Genomic DNA, 13,990 nt, shown 5'->3' with positions numbered 1-13,990 from the left:
CTGCAATAGGGGTGGGGAGGTAAGAAGCTCCAGCCAGAGGGCCAAACAAGGCTCCAGGGCTCACCATGGAAAAGGGTCTGGGCTCAAGTCTTTGTCTGATCTCCAGGAGGAAAAGGAGGTCCTCCCCTCGCCTTACCCCCGCGACGAGGTTTCTCTGTATAACCCTGGCTGACCTAGAACTCACTCTGTAAACCAGGCTGGCCTCAAACTCTGGAGATCCACCTGCCTTCTGCCTCCACTGCTGAGGACGTCCTTGATGTGCTCCACCCAGGCTGGGAAAGTGCCTTCCCAGGCGTTTTCCACGGCTCTGGCCACACTAGGCAGGAACATCTCGTAAGATACTTAGGAGCTTCCAGAAGATAAGCAGTTTCTTTGTTTTCTTTGCAGTCCAGGGGCTTGGCAAATTATCGGTACTCGGTAAATTTGTTGTTGGAAATACATAACTTATTGAAATCAGGCTGTGTGAATTAAAGACCAGAGGGGCACATGGAAGCAATGATGCGCTGTTTGCTCTAAACTTCAGTACAATTCCCGTCTTAATCAGAGTTCACCTCGTTTTGTATAAACCGGAGAGTCGTGGAAAACAGAGGCTATCTTCCAGATCCACTCCTCTCTCCTTGCTGCTGCAGGCCAGAATGGAAGATCCGGCTCCCGCGAAAGGACAAAGCAACTCAGAACCCGCCCAGGGCTAACCATGTTACTTGTCACTTCAGAAGTATGTGGTCCTGCGCATTCCCCCAACCCCCACACTGAAGGAAGCTGCCCAACGCAGGGGTGCTCCTCGCCCTATCAGGTTCACAGCACCGGGTTTCGCATAGCGGGACACCAGGGCCGCAGTTTGCTGCCCCCCACTCCGAGAACAATCCCGGAGCTGTGCTAGCCCCGAGACTGACCCGAGAGCGCGAGACGGGACAGGAGGCTGGGAGAGGGGAGTCCGCAGCACTGCTCCCCGGCAGCCCGCGCCGTTCTCCTAGCCTCTGGCCCCCTCCTCGCCACTCCGCGCTCTGCAAACTTTCGGAGTTTTCCTGCACTTGCGTCACGGAAAAGGCAGGCGGGTGACCGAATCCAGGAGGCGAAGCCTGGTGGCGGCTGGCGAGCTCCCCCGCGTGGCGCTCCAACCCGGGCGAGAGGTGGCTCCCCGCTCCCGCACCTCGGCTGCCGAAAGCTCGCAGCTCGCGACTCCGGGGTCCATTTTCTGGGTCCCGGCCGCCCGGACCGAACCCGCGAGAGGGAGAGCGCCCGCCTAGAGAAAGGAGGGCGGAAGGCCGGAGGTGGTACCCTGGCCGCGGGAGGGCGGAGCCGCGCGCTCGCTGCCCCGCCGGGACGCGCGGAAGTGCGGTGGAGTTTGCTCAATTCCCTAGCCTGCTTTCCCTCTCTCATACCTCCCTCTCTCTTTCTCTCCACCCCTCACCTCCCCTACATTTTTCCCCTCCTTCCTCGAGACGCCACCTCCTGGACTCCTTTCTTTCTTTCTTTTTTTTTTTTTTTTTTTTTTTGGTTGGGGCTGGGGGGGGGCGGTGTTTGTTTGTTTTGGATCTGGCTGCCCACTGGCAGCGCTGAGGGGCTGCAAGTGCGGGGTAAGGTGGCTGGGGCTCACCTCGTCCCCCTCAGGCCGGATCCACAGGGCATCGCGGAGAACGAACCGACGGACGGACGGTAGGACAAACAGCCGGCGACGCCATCTATTCGACGGAGCGGAGCTCGGTCTACCAACTACTGTTGAGTGTTCCCTGGCACACCAGTGGCGGGGGTGGTGATGGTGGAGATTTCCACCAGCATTACTTCTGGACAGGGGTTCTGGGACTCCGATCCGGGTCAGCTTCGTACTCCGAAACTGCCGAGGAATTAGGCAAACAAAAGAGGCGGGGGGCGGGGGGAGAGAAGAGGCCAAAAGTCCTCTTAGCAGCTTGTCGCGCCCCCTTGTTCTCCTGGGGTGGGGGCTGGCCACTTGCAGGGCGAGAAGAGGGCAGCAAAGCAGAAGAGACTGGGTCGCACCCCGTAGGTCCAGTAGTTATCGGCCGGTTGTGCAAGCTTTGGCCCTTGTTTTCCTGGCCTGGCTCGTTTGGAGGCCGGACACATCCACCCTTGGAATTGGTTCAGGACTCTGCTGTTATTCTCCTTGCCCCTCTTGGATTTTCTGGATTCTTGAAGACGCGGTGGCCTTCAAGAGGAGGAGAAAGGAAAGGAAGGAGCAGATCTTCAGAGGAATGTGAGAGCCTCCCAAAGCCGGAGCAGCCAGTAGGAGCTGGGAGCCAGGACAGGCAGAACCTTGCCTGCATTCCTGGGACCGTGGTCTGCGGGTGATTCTCTTCTGTTGTACAACACTGTTCTACTCCAAAGTGTCTGTCTGTCGTTTTCTTGTTCTAGCAGAGCTGATTTCTCCAGGTCATTTGACCTTTCTACTTGGTGTGAGAGGAGGGAGAAAACTCTCTCCTCCTCAGGGGCTGCTGAGGAGAAAGACTGTGGCCATGATCAACCCCTCCCGGCTTACAGGCAGATACCCCAATGCTCGATAAGGCAGTTTCTAGACCATGGACATTTCTTTGAAAAGAAGGCAGCTAGACAGCATCTGTGCATGCTGAGTCGGGTATACTGGATTTTTGAGCTGCAAGTATATTTTTGGATATCCTGATGAGCATCCTGGGTCTGGGCAAGACATTTTCTTCCCAGTCGTGACCTGCCAGTATCTTAGCCATGGCACTGAAAGGCCGAGCCCTCTATGATTTCCACAGTGAGAACAAGGAGGAAATCAGCATCCAGCAGGATGAAGACCTGGTTATCTTCAGTGAGACCTCCCTGGACGGCTGGCTGCAGGGTCAGAACAGCCGCGGGGAGACAGGGCTCTTTCCTGCTTCCTATGTTGAGATTGTCCGGCCTGGCATTAGCACCAACCATGTGGACTACTGCACCAGCGCCGCAGGCTCCCTGGGCACCCAGGTGAGTTTGTATAACAGCCCAAGTATGGCCGGTCCAGCCAGGAGTGGTGGGGTCGGTGGCTTCCTCTCAAACCAAGGAAGCTTTGAGGACGATGATGACGACGATGACTGGGATGACTGGGATGATGGGTGCACAGTGGTAGAAGAACCACGGTCTGGTGGCCTAGGTACCAACGGGCACCCTCCACTAAACCTCTCCTACCCGGGTGCCTACCCCAGCCAGCATATAGCTTTCCGACCCAAGGCACCCCTGGAAAGGCAGGACAGTCTGGCATCCGCCAAGCGGGGCAGTGCGGTGGGACGGAACCTCAATCGTTTCTCATGCTTCGTGCGCTCTGGAGTGGAGGCCTTCATCCTTGGTGATGTGCCCATGATGGCCAAGATTGCCGAGACATACTCCATTGAGATGGGGCCTCGAGGCCCCCAGTGGAAGGCCAACCCCCACCCATTTGCCTGCTCCATAGAGGACCCCACCAAACAGACTAAATTCAAAGGCATCAAAAGCTACATCTCCTACAAGCTCACGCCCACCCATGCTGACTCCCCCGTTTACCGGCGCTACAAACACTTTGACTGGCTCTATAACCGCCTCTTGCACAAGTTCACAGTCATCTCAGTGCCCCACCTGCCTGAGAAGCAGGCCACAGGCCGCTTCGAGGAGGATTTCATTGAGAAGCGCAAGCGAAGGCTCATCCTCTGGATGGACCACATGACCAGCCACCCTGTGCTGTCCCAGTATGAGGGCTTCCAGCACTTCCTCAGCTGCCTGGATGACAAGCAGTGGAAGATGGGGAAACGCCGGGCGGAGAAGGATGAGATGGTGGGTGCCAGTTTCCTGCTCACCTTCCAGATCCCCACAGAGCACCAGGATCTGCAGGATGTAGAGGGCCGGGTGGATGCATTCAAGGCCTTCAGTAAGAAGATGGATGACAGTGTCCTGCAGCTGAGCACCGTGGCGTCAGAGCTGGTTCGGAAGCATGTGGGAGGCTTCCGCAAAGAATTCCAGAAGCTAGGAAGTGCCTTCCAGGCCATTAGCCATGCCTTCCAGATGGATCCTCCCTTTAGCTCTGAGGCCCTCAACAATGCCATTTCTCACACCGGCCGGACCTATGAAACTGTTGGTGAGATGTTTGCTGAACAGCCCAAGAATGACCTCTTCCAAATGCTTGACACACTGTCTCTCTACCAGGGCCTGCTCTCCAACTTCCCTGACATTATCCACCTGCAGAAAGGTAAGCCCTTCCCCAGTGTGGTGTTTTGCTGCTCCCTGGGAATACAGGACAGCCTGTACTATGATGAACAGTTAGCTCCTCACGCTTTCCTGTCTCCGTCTCCTTCACTAGCTCAACAAGTGTATGGAGATGGTTCTCAGGAGAGGGCTTTGTAGGCAGAGGAATAGTGTGGACAGCTTTGGGCTTTGTTCTCACTGAGCTCTTTGTATACTTGTCCATTCTAGGTTTTTGTTTTGTTTTGTTTTTTGTTTTTCTGTGTCTCATTTACATCATCATGTATGGAACACCCTCTGGGTTCTGGGAATACAGAGGTAACTAGGTCTCAGGTCTTGCCTTGTATGAGCCCACGGGGTCCGGAAGGACTAAGACACAGACACAGGTAAGAGCACACTCAGGTTGTCTTTTCCATCTGGTAGGCTCACTCCTACCTTTGCAGCATCTGAGCCCAGACTCCCCCTCTGCCCTGTCTGCTACCCACTATCAGTGCAGGAGGATCTCTGTCCTCGTTTTTGCAGATGAAGAAGTCTGCGTCCACAGCAGATTGGTTGCACACGAGTCTGTGCCTCAGCTGGGACTATCCCTTCCTCCTTCCAGCTCCCCAAGGACACATTCGTGTTGGCAGCCTCCCAGGCTCATCATGTTTTCAGTTCTTATGGCCCTCTGTGTGGGGGAGAGACAGGATGAGCCCCTGCCTGTTGCTGCTGGAACTGTTAAGGAACTGCCAGCGAAGTGACTCATCCTGGGTCACATGGGGGGTAAGCTGGGCAGGGGGGCATATAACCAGGGGTCCAGGGCCCTGTTCACAGGGCCAATCTATCTCCCCTTTTCAAGCTGGGCTTCTCTCCTGTAAGGGCTCTTCAGGGCCTGAGTCCTGGGACTTAGTGAAGGCAGATGTCAAGACAGAGGTGTGGTCCTCCCTGGGGCTAGTAACTCAGGAAGAATATATGCAGGGCGTGGGGCTGGCTTCCAGGGCCCTGGGTTCTGAGGTCAGGGAGTTTTACTCTGAGCAGCCCCTGGCTTGAGTGTAGGGAACAGCAAACATGTCTCCTCCCATCCCCAGGCCCCTGTCCTAATCAGGAAGGTGGCTGCCAGACAGGCTCTAGCTTCCAGGCAGCTTTCCCCCTTCACCTTCTTTACCTCTTTTGTTTGCTGAACCCTCACATCTCCACCTACCTTTCTCCTCCTTTCAGCCTCAGGGATTCAACGCCTGAGTTCTAGCCCAGCTTTGCACCCAGTTTGCCTTGTATCTCTGGTTGGGAAGGGCCTTTACCTCCCTGAACCTTTATTTCTTAGGCCTTTGAGGTAGAGGCTTCTGGGGAAAGCCTGCCCTCTGCCTCTGGCTGCTTCCATACATCTCTGGCTTTGCACTCAGGGCAGAGGAGATGGCTGGTAGCAGGGGCCCAGCCTGGCAGGGCTAGTGCCTCCCTGTGCGGAAGTGGAGCCACACAGTGTGTTGGGCCTGGGAAAGCTGGTTCGACCAGCTCCTTGGATGGCATGTTTTTGTGTGGGCAGTAAGAGGCTGGGCACAATGATTAAACAGCTGCTCCGACTCAGTGGCTAGAGATTCTCACCTAGGCTGGAGCTGAGTCAATAGGGCAGCCGTATGTCCACACACTCGGTGCTCCCGGGCTTTCATGCAAGAAGAAGGGAATAAAGCTATGTTGTCCGTTTTCTCTCCAGTAGACAGAAAGGTAGGAGAGGCCATGTCTCATTCTCCACTTGAGATGTTTCTTAGAGCCAGGGCAGCTGGGGAGACCTGACGCCTGAAAACAGGTGCTTGTCTACCTTCGCTTCCCTGATCATCCAGCCCCTGCAGTGCAAGTCCTCTTCCTCTAGGTTCTAAGCTCTGCCCTGAGTCTAGAGTGACGGTGGGAGGAGAGCCTAGAGTTGGTCAAAGAACTGGGCAGGCTTTGGAAACTGCAGCTTGAGAGCATCCTGTTGACCAGCCTTGCTGATAGAGTGTTTCCTCAGAGACAGTAACAGGACTTTTGGTCCTGGATCCCAGGATTCTGGCTAGCCCATCTAGACTTGAACAAAGGGTAAGCATGTAAGGGAACAGTTAGGGGAGGCCCAGGCTGGGGAAACCAGGCTTAAAGGGACCTCACCCATGAGGTGACCTTGGAGAGTTTTCTCCCCTCAGCCTCCATGCTGATGTGACATGGAGGCTGACTGGAGCTGAGTTCAGCTCAGCAGCCTGTTATGCCTATGTAGACATTTGGGGGAAGAAAAGCCTAGTAATGGTTATCCTGTCACCAAAAAAGGGTGTAGTGACTGCCCAGAGCAAACCAGGACCCAGGATCCTCTCCGAGGAGTCGGCAAGGTCAGCAATCAATCTTAAGCCCATATCACTAAGTAGCTGGTGTGGGCCCCTTAAATTTCTCAGATAAGCAGCATAGATAGATACAGAGGCCAGGTATGTTGGAATCTACTCCATCAGGCAGATGGAGGAGGGAACTTCTCAAGAGCTGGACAGCTGGGGTCAATGATACAGAAGGGGAAGGAGGCTGTGCTTTGTAAACCTGAGGCAGGCCTAGGACTTCAGAGCTATCCTCGAGGGACCATGGAGCTTATGGTTTGGCTAAAACAGGGTAGTCCCTGTAGGTGCAAGCTCTTGAGTAGGGAGGGTATGGCAGCTGCTTCCCTCTTCCTCCTCCTTTAGCTTTGTTTTTAATTATGTGTATTGGTGTGTGTGTGTGTGTGTGTGTGTGTTGGGGTATGTGCATATGAGTGAGGGTACCCACAGAGGCCAGAAGAGGGTACTGCCTGCACTGGAGCCACAGTTATGGGCAGTCGAGGGCTGCCAACTGAACTCTGGTCCTTTGCAAGAGCAACAAGTGTGTTTAACTCTCCAGCTCCGGCTGCTGCTTCTCCTCCTCCTCCTTTTTTGAGACAGGGTCTTGTTTTGTACCCCAGGCTAGACTCAAACTCGATCTTTCTGCTTCAGCCTCCTGAGTGCTAGAACAGGCATGTGCTACTGGTCTTGGTCTGCCTAGGCTACTTTATTTTTAAAATATCTTGTTGATTCTTTGAGAATTCCATACAGCATGGTGATTGTATCCACCCCTCACTCTAATTCTTTCCAGATGCACCACCACCCTGCTCCCCCTTTTATGTATTTATTTATTTATTTGAGACAAGGTCTCGTTATATAGTCTGGAACTCTATGTAGACCAGGCTGGCCTCAGAGTCTGTCTCCTGAGAACTGAGATTAAAGGCGTGCAGCACCACCCAGTCTCGTTTGTTTTTTTAAATAGCTTACTGAGTTGTGCTGCTTATGTCCTTGTGCTGGGTGTGGGTGTAGGTCCCTCCACAGCAGAGGTGGCCTACTTCTTTCTTTCTTTTCTTTTTGTTTTCTTGAGAAAGGTTCTCAAAAGTGAAGTAGGCCTCAAAAACTGGACCTTGCTGTGTAGTCAAGGATGACCTTGAACTCCTGATCCTCTTGCCTCTACCTCTCATGTGCTAGGATTACAGATACATGTTACCACAGGAACCCTTTGTGTGCTTTTAAATTTTGTTTTGTTTGAGACAGTTTCTCATTACAAAGCCTAGGCTGTCCTAGAACTTAAGGCCTCCAACAACCCACCTGCCTCTGCCTCCTGAGTGCTGGGATTAAAGGTGCGCTCCACCACACCTGGACCTTCTAAGGTTCAATAACAGAGACTTACCTTGCTATGAGTCACCATGGGCTGGTAAGGTTGGTAACTGCTGTGAGTCCTTGGAAAGAAAAACAGTTTGCAGCCTGTGGAGATGGCTCAGTGGGTAATGCAATTGCCATGTAAGTATGAGGAACTGAGCTTAAATCCCTAGAACCCCTGCAGAAGCCGGGCTCAGTGGTTAAACATAGTGTTTCTTTGGGGCAAAGGAAAGTAGAGCTGGTACTAGGACTCAGGCCTGGCCCTAAATTTAGAACAGGTAGTTTTAAGAAGGGGAAGGTATGAAAAATGCCTGGGACCCTGGGGCTCTGCAACTAATAGGTTCTAAGTCCTCATTCCTGGGATCTAGTATTCGAAGGCAGGAGGCAAACCTTGAGGGACTCAAATTGAGTCCAAAATGGAACGTAGAAGTATTCTTGACAGGCATACCTGCAGCCTACTCAGGTGGGACTCCTTAGCTTTCACTGGTCTTGGCCCAAGAATTGAGTCAACCAGGTGAGGAAATGATGGTGTCTAGTTTTTCTGTCGCTGTGATGCGGCACCATGACCAAGACAACTTATAATAGAAAGAATTTATTGAGGCTCACAGTTCAGAGGGTTACAGTTCGTGACCATCATGGTGGGGAGCATGGTGCTGGAGCAGTAGCTGAGAGCTCACGTCTCCTTCATAAGCATATGAGAAAGAGAGCGAGAACTCCCTGGAAACTGCGTGGACTACGCACATAACACACTTACTGCAATGAGGCCACACCTAATCCTTCCCAAAGAGTTCCAGCAACTGGAGTGTGGAGCAGGAGGGCAGGTTATAATTGAGGGAAGGTGTCAGAAGGTCTGAGTGAGGTGAAAGCTGGGGCTACAGGTTGTGGGTGCCGTGGAAGCATCTCTCTAAATTTGAGTATTGTGTGAAATGCCACTAGCAGCCATTTAGCCCTGCTCTTGTTGGCTGATGGAGAGGGCGTCTCTGATAAAGGCATCTGGAGTTATTTCCAGCATCCAGAGCCCTGGCAGATAGGAAATGCCCAGTCAGTACATTTGAACACTTCTGAAGACTTCAGCGGAAATTAGAAGAATGCCACGTAGAAGAGGTAACATAGGCCGGGGATGTATGCAGATCGTGAACAAGACCCTGGGTTCAGTCATGTGTTTGAGGTCAGCTTAGTCCACATGTGACCTGTCTGAAACATAAAACAAAACAAAACAATGGACAATCAAAACAAAAGAAGGGCTGGAGAGATGGTCCAGCAGTTAAGAGCACTGGCTGCTTTTCCCCAGGACCTGGGTACAACTCCTAGCACCTACATTGTGGCTCACAACTCTCTAGAACTCCATTTCCAGGGAATCTTATGCCTTCTTCTAGCCTCCAAGGGCACCAGGCACATACATGATGCATAGATATACATGTAGGCAAACACTCATACACATAAAATAGTAAATTTTAATCAACTGAAAAGGACTGGAGAAGTGGAGAAGTGGATGAGTAGTTAGGGCGTGTGCTGCTCTTACAGAGTGCCCAAGCTCAATTCAGCACCCATGTCAGGGGGCGCTCCAGAGGGATCCGATGTCTCTGGCCTCCATTGGCACTCACACGCACCTACCCTCCTCCTCAACATACAAACAATAAAAAATGAAGTCAATCTTAAAAAAAGAAAAGAAACCAACAAAAGGAAAAGTAGCACGCGGGCTCCCTTGCCCTGGGGACTCCCTTTTGTCCTTTGAAGAGTGAGTGCCAGGCACGCACACACACTTGCACACACACTCGCTCTTCTTCTTAGCAACTGGCTTAAAGGCAAGGTTAGTCAAATGCCTTCTATTCAGAACTGAATCCATTAACTGTTTGTTGATTCATCCCAGGGCTTCCAGATGAAGGCCTCTGCACAGGTTTGTCCCTTTCTATGACCATCTGTCACCTGTTTATCATTACAGTCTCTGGTTCCAAGGGGACAGGGGTGAGGAGTGGGCAGGGCTTGTGTGTAAGGGAGACATACCAGGTGGCCTTTTAAAGTGTCGTTTTAGAATCAGCAGTAGAACAACAGGCTGGGGACAGGAGACGTTCTGCCTGGGGCGCTGGGGAGACTTTGGTAGAGAAGTGGAACGTGATCTGGGCCTTGAATTATGGATAGGGATCCAGCCAGCAGAGGGAAGGCAGGAAAGAACTGGGAGGGCTGGATGGACATGGTGTCTTTGTGGAAGTCACATGTACAAGAGCCAACTCCCAGAGGCCTCCTAGGCCGGGTGTAGGCTGTCATCTGCAGGCACTGAAGAGCCAGGCACGGCATCCAGCTTAGGAAATATCTTTGGATGCTCTGAGATAGAATCTCAAATCAGGGAGATGTCACTGTCACGGCAACTCAGGGATGAGATGAGTCAGTTCAGCAGATGTGTCCACATCTGCCTGGGCCAGGCCTTGTGGGATCTGGGGACACAGAGGAACATGACAGTCCCTGAACTCACTCAGCTAACAACTCAGGGGCAGCCAGGCAGCCAAAGTGTGATAACTGAGATAGAAGGTGTTGGGAAGCCTCGGAGGTCATAGGGCACACTTTGGAAGAGAGAGACCAAGGCTAGATAGACAGTGAGACCTGTAATGCTTTGATGGAGACAGCCAGGAGCCTTTTTATTTTCCCTTTCTCTGTGTAGCCTGGGCTGTCCTGGACTCACTTTGTAGACCAGGCTGTCCTTGAACTCACAGAGATCCACCTGCCTTTGCCTCCCAGAGTGCTGGGGTTACAGGCGTGCGCCACCACGCCTGTCTGGGAGTGAAGTCTTAATGGATCCAGTAGGACTGTCAATCCCTGTTGTGCGACTAGAGGGATGGTTGTAGGGGGGAGTGAATGATGGAGATACAAGCCCTAACTTGCCTGTCCTGTGTTTTGTCCTGCCAGGTGCCTTTGCCAAGGTGAAGGAAAGCCAGCGCATGAGTGATGAGGGCCGCATGGCTCAGGAAGAGGCAGACGGCATTCGCAGGCGCTGCCGCGTGGTAGGCTTCGCCCTGCAGGCCGAGATGAACCATTTCCACCAGCGCCGAGAGCTTGACTTCAAGCATATGATGCAAAGCTATCTGCGCCAGCAGATCCGTTTCTACCAGCGGGTAGGCCAGCAGCTGGAGAAGACCCTCCACATGTATGACCACCTCTGACAGACTCTGACCACACACGCAGGCCTCTTCCTACCCGGACCCTGTCACTGCAGTCCACCCCGCTCCAAGCCTCCCTGACACCAGCAGTGGCTCAGGAGCCCTGGCGTGGGTGAGGTGAGTGGTACTCCTGGAGTAGTCCTCCCTCACTTTAGAGATGGGTGAATGGAGAGAGGAGCCCTCTGAGCCAAAGCCTGGGCTGCTGGTCAGTCCCTAAAGATGGAGCTTCTCTGGAGCCTATAGTGCACGCTCAACTGGCCACTCCACCCTGTTCATTCCGTGGACTCCATAGACTGCTGTGGCCTTGACTGAGACATTGCTGACCAAAGCTGGAATGGGCCTGTCCCGGAAGAGCCACGTCTCAAAGTTGATATCAGACAATGGAGTATGGCAGATAATGCTTAAAGAGTCATGGAAACTCCTCAAAGGACCACAGAACTCTGCTGGTCAGGGGACACTTCATGGAGTAGGTGACAAATTACAATATCTTGACAAATTACAAGGACCTACAGAAGACATTAAATGGAGTGAAGGACATTTGGGGAGAGGATGGATGTAGCCCTTTCTTAACATTCCCGAGCAAGTTTGGTGCCCTCTCGGTGGGTTCCGATCTATATGACAGAGGGAAGGGATCATCATTGCTCCATGGTCCCTGGCTTTCCCTGCCCTACCCATGCCTCTGCAGGAGGGACTGCAGGCCATCTCCCTCCTGTAGGCCTTGGGCTCCCCTCTACCTTGGTTGGGGGACCCCTTTACTTTTCCTTGATCGGGGGACCATGCAGCAACTTTCCCTTCTCTAGGCTCAAGGTGCTCAAGCCACAGAGCATGGAGCCCTGGTTGTGTCTTTCTGGAGGGAACTCTCAAAAGCTGCCAGCAGTAACTGCTCAGTCTCCTAGGGCCAGGTCCCGAGGTCCCAGGCACCTTTGTTTCTGTGGCTTGGTCTTCTCAAAACATTCTCATTGCACAGTGGGAAATCTGACAGAAACAACCCGGGGGCTCTTGCCCCCCTGTGTGGCCAGACTCACTGGTCAGGTTGCCCTGCCATCCACCTCTGTTTACATCCTCCAGGAGTTACTGCCCCCTACCCCCCAGGCCAGGGTGTGGCCCAGCATCATGTTGGCAAGTGACCCTGCTCCCCTTGCCTTGCTGGGAAGCCGTGATCTGCTCCTGGGTCCCACTGCTTGACTCTCCTTGATAAACCTTTTACAGTTAACTAATGTAACAGAAGCACAGCCTTTTCTTTTTGAATCCTGAAAGCAGTGAGAGTTGGGGGGAGAAGAGAACCCAAACTGCCCCACTGGACTAGATTCAGTGATCTTAGTGGGTCTAAAACTTAATTCATAACACAGAAACACAGGAGCAGGCGCGTGTGTTTGGGGGTGGGGGTGCTCACGGAGGCCAGAGGTCAGGGTTGGGTGTCTTCACTTGCTTTCTGCCTTATTTTTGAGCTTCTCCTCGAGGTAGGCTGGCCGACCAGTAGACTCAAGGGGCCCTCTCATCACTGCCTCCCCGGTGCTGGGATTACAGGCGAGCAGTATATATGAAGTCTTGGTTGGCCTGGAAGTCACAGAGATCTGCCTGCCTCTCCCTTCCAGTTCTGTGATTAAAGACATGTGGTCAAGTCTGAGCTCTGGCTTTTTACTTGTGTAGATGGTAGGGATTTGAACTCAGGTCTTCATGCTTATACTGCAAGCACTTTACTGACCAAACCGAATTGCCAGCCCCTCCCCATCTCCAAAATGGGTGAGGTCCTGTGCAGGGGTTCCAGGTGTCATAGTCTTCGTGATAAGGACCAAAAGAGTATGAGCCTGTGCCCAGCATAGTCCCAGGTGATGCCTGAGCTAGGGAGCTGTCCCTGGAAAGCTCCGCTCCAGCACAGGGGAGGCAGGGACTTGGTCAGTCTTGGGTGCTCAGCCCTGCAGTGGCTCCCATTATAGAATTCAAAGAAGACTCATCTCTGTGCCCATGAGAGTGCCCTGATGACTGTGCATACTTGTGTCATGTATGGAAAGAGCACAGATGAACTGGTCCTCTTTCAGAAGCAGGGGGTCTCAGGGTGGGGGTTTCCAGGGTCAGTTTCACCAGGAAGGGTTTTGGTCAGATCAGAGTCTCAGGAGCTCATGGCAGGGGGTGAAGAATGGGCCTCATTTAGGCCATAGTGTCCCTACAGGAACTTTTGGAAAGGAGCCCCTTGGCTCTGGGTCAAAATTAGGTCAGATTTGGGACTTTCTGAGGAATTTTCCCCTCCCTGCCTGCCTTCATTTTTCCGACTGTTAAAGGAACTAACCTCTCATTTGTAACTTTTCGTCAGCTTTGACCTCCACATAGTTTTCTGTAGAGAAGGTTTTGAACATGGTTGGGGGGAGGGCTTCTTCCTGAGCCCCTCTGGAATGTTCCTCTTAACCCAGGATGCCTGGAAAACTCCCTGCTAACATTTCCTGCCCTAAGGAATAGCCTTGCCCTCCTATGTCCCTCTGCTGAGAAGGAACCACCTCCCATTCCTGTAATCGTAACTGTGGATTCTCAAAAGGGCTTGGACTACGAGAAGAATCAGAGAGTGAAGGCTAGAAGCCAGGCGTATTGGTGCACACCTTTAATCCCAACGCTCTGGAGGCAGATGTAGATGGATCTTTGTGAGTTCAAGGCCAGCCTACTCTATGGAGTGAGACACTGTCTGAAAAAGAAAAAAAGAACTATAAAAAAAGACAAAGTGAAGGCTAGAGATAGACCAGACTCCAGGTAATATCAAGGTCTCTGGCTGGTAGCAGGTGTATGGGGCATGGGGATTTCACAACTGCTGTCTCTGGTTTCTTTCTGTCTGTATGTAGGGGAGGAATGTGTCCTCATCCTGCGCTACTGAGAGTACCCCCAGCAGGAGACTGAGGGAGGGGGTAGGCATGCTGTGGTGACAGGGCTTCTTGGCCTTAGTCACTTTCTGGACAGATGTTCAGACTGAGCTGGGCCCAGCTGCCTCTAGTTTCCTCTCTCACTTTGCTCTGAGAGGGTTGGAAAACAAGGCCTCTCTTTTTGTCCTGA

At 52.8% G+C, this 13,990-nt stretch overlaps 1 protein-coding gene across 1 annotated transcript; it reads left to right on the top strand.

Moving 5' to 3' along the window:
* The first annotated feature begins 1,251 nt into the window (after positions 1-1,251).
* Positions 1,252-12,581, top strand: Snx33 (sorting nexin 33). The gene is made up of 2 exons (XM_055621739.1): positions 1,252-4,168; positions 10,704-12,581. Exons 1-2 carry the CDS (start codon positions 2,695-2,697, stop codon positions 10,955-10,957), a joined length of 1,728 nt encoding a protein of 575 aa, XP_055477714.1. The 5' UTR covers positions 1,252-2,694; the 3' UTR covers positions 10,958-12,581.
* The last annotated feature ends 1,409 nt before the right edge of the window (positions 12,582-13,990 follow it).

The sequence above is a fragment of the Psammomys obesus genome, unplaced genomic scaffold (genome assembly GCF_907164565.1).
Source record: "Psammomys obesus unplaced genomic scaffold, mPsaObe1.curated_primary_1811, whole genome shotgun sequence".
NCBI lineage: Eukaryota > Metazoa > Chordata > Mammalia > Rodentia > Muridae > Psammomys > Psammomys obesus.
Note: the sequence above shows the minus strand (reverse complement) of the source record. Positions and strands in the feature narration are given on the sequence as shown.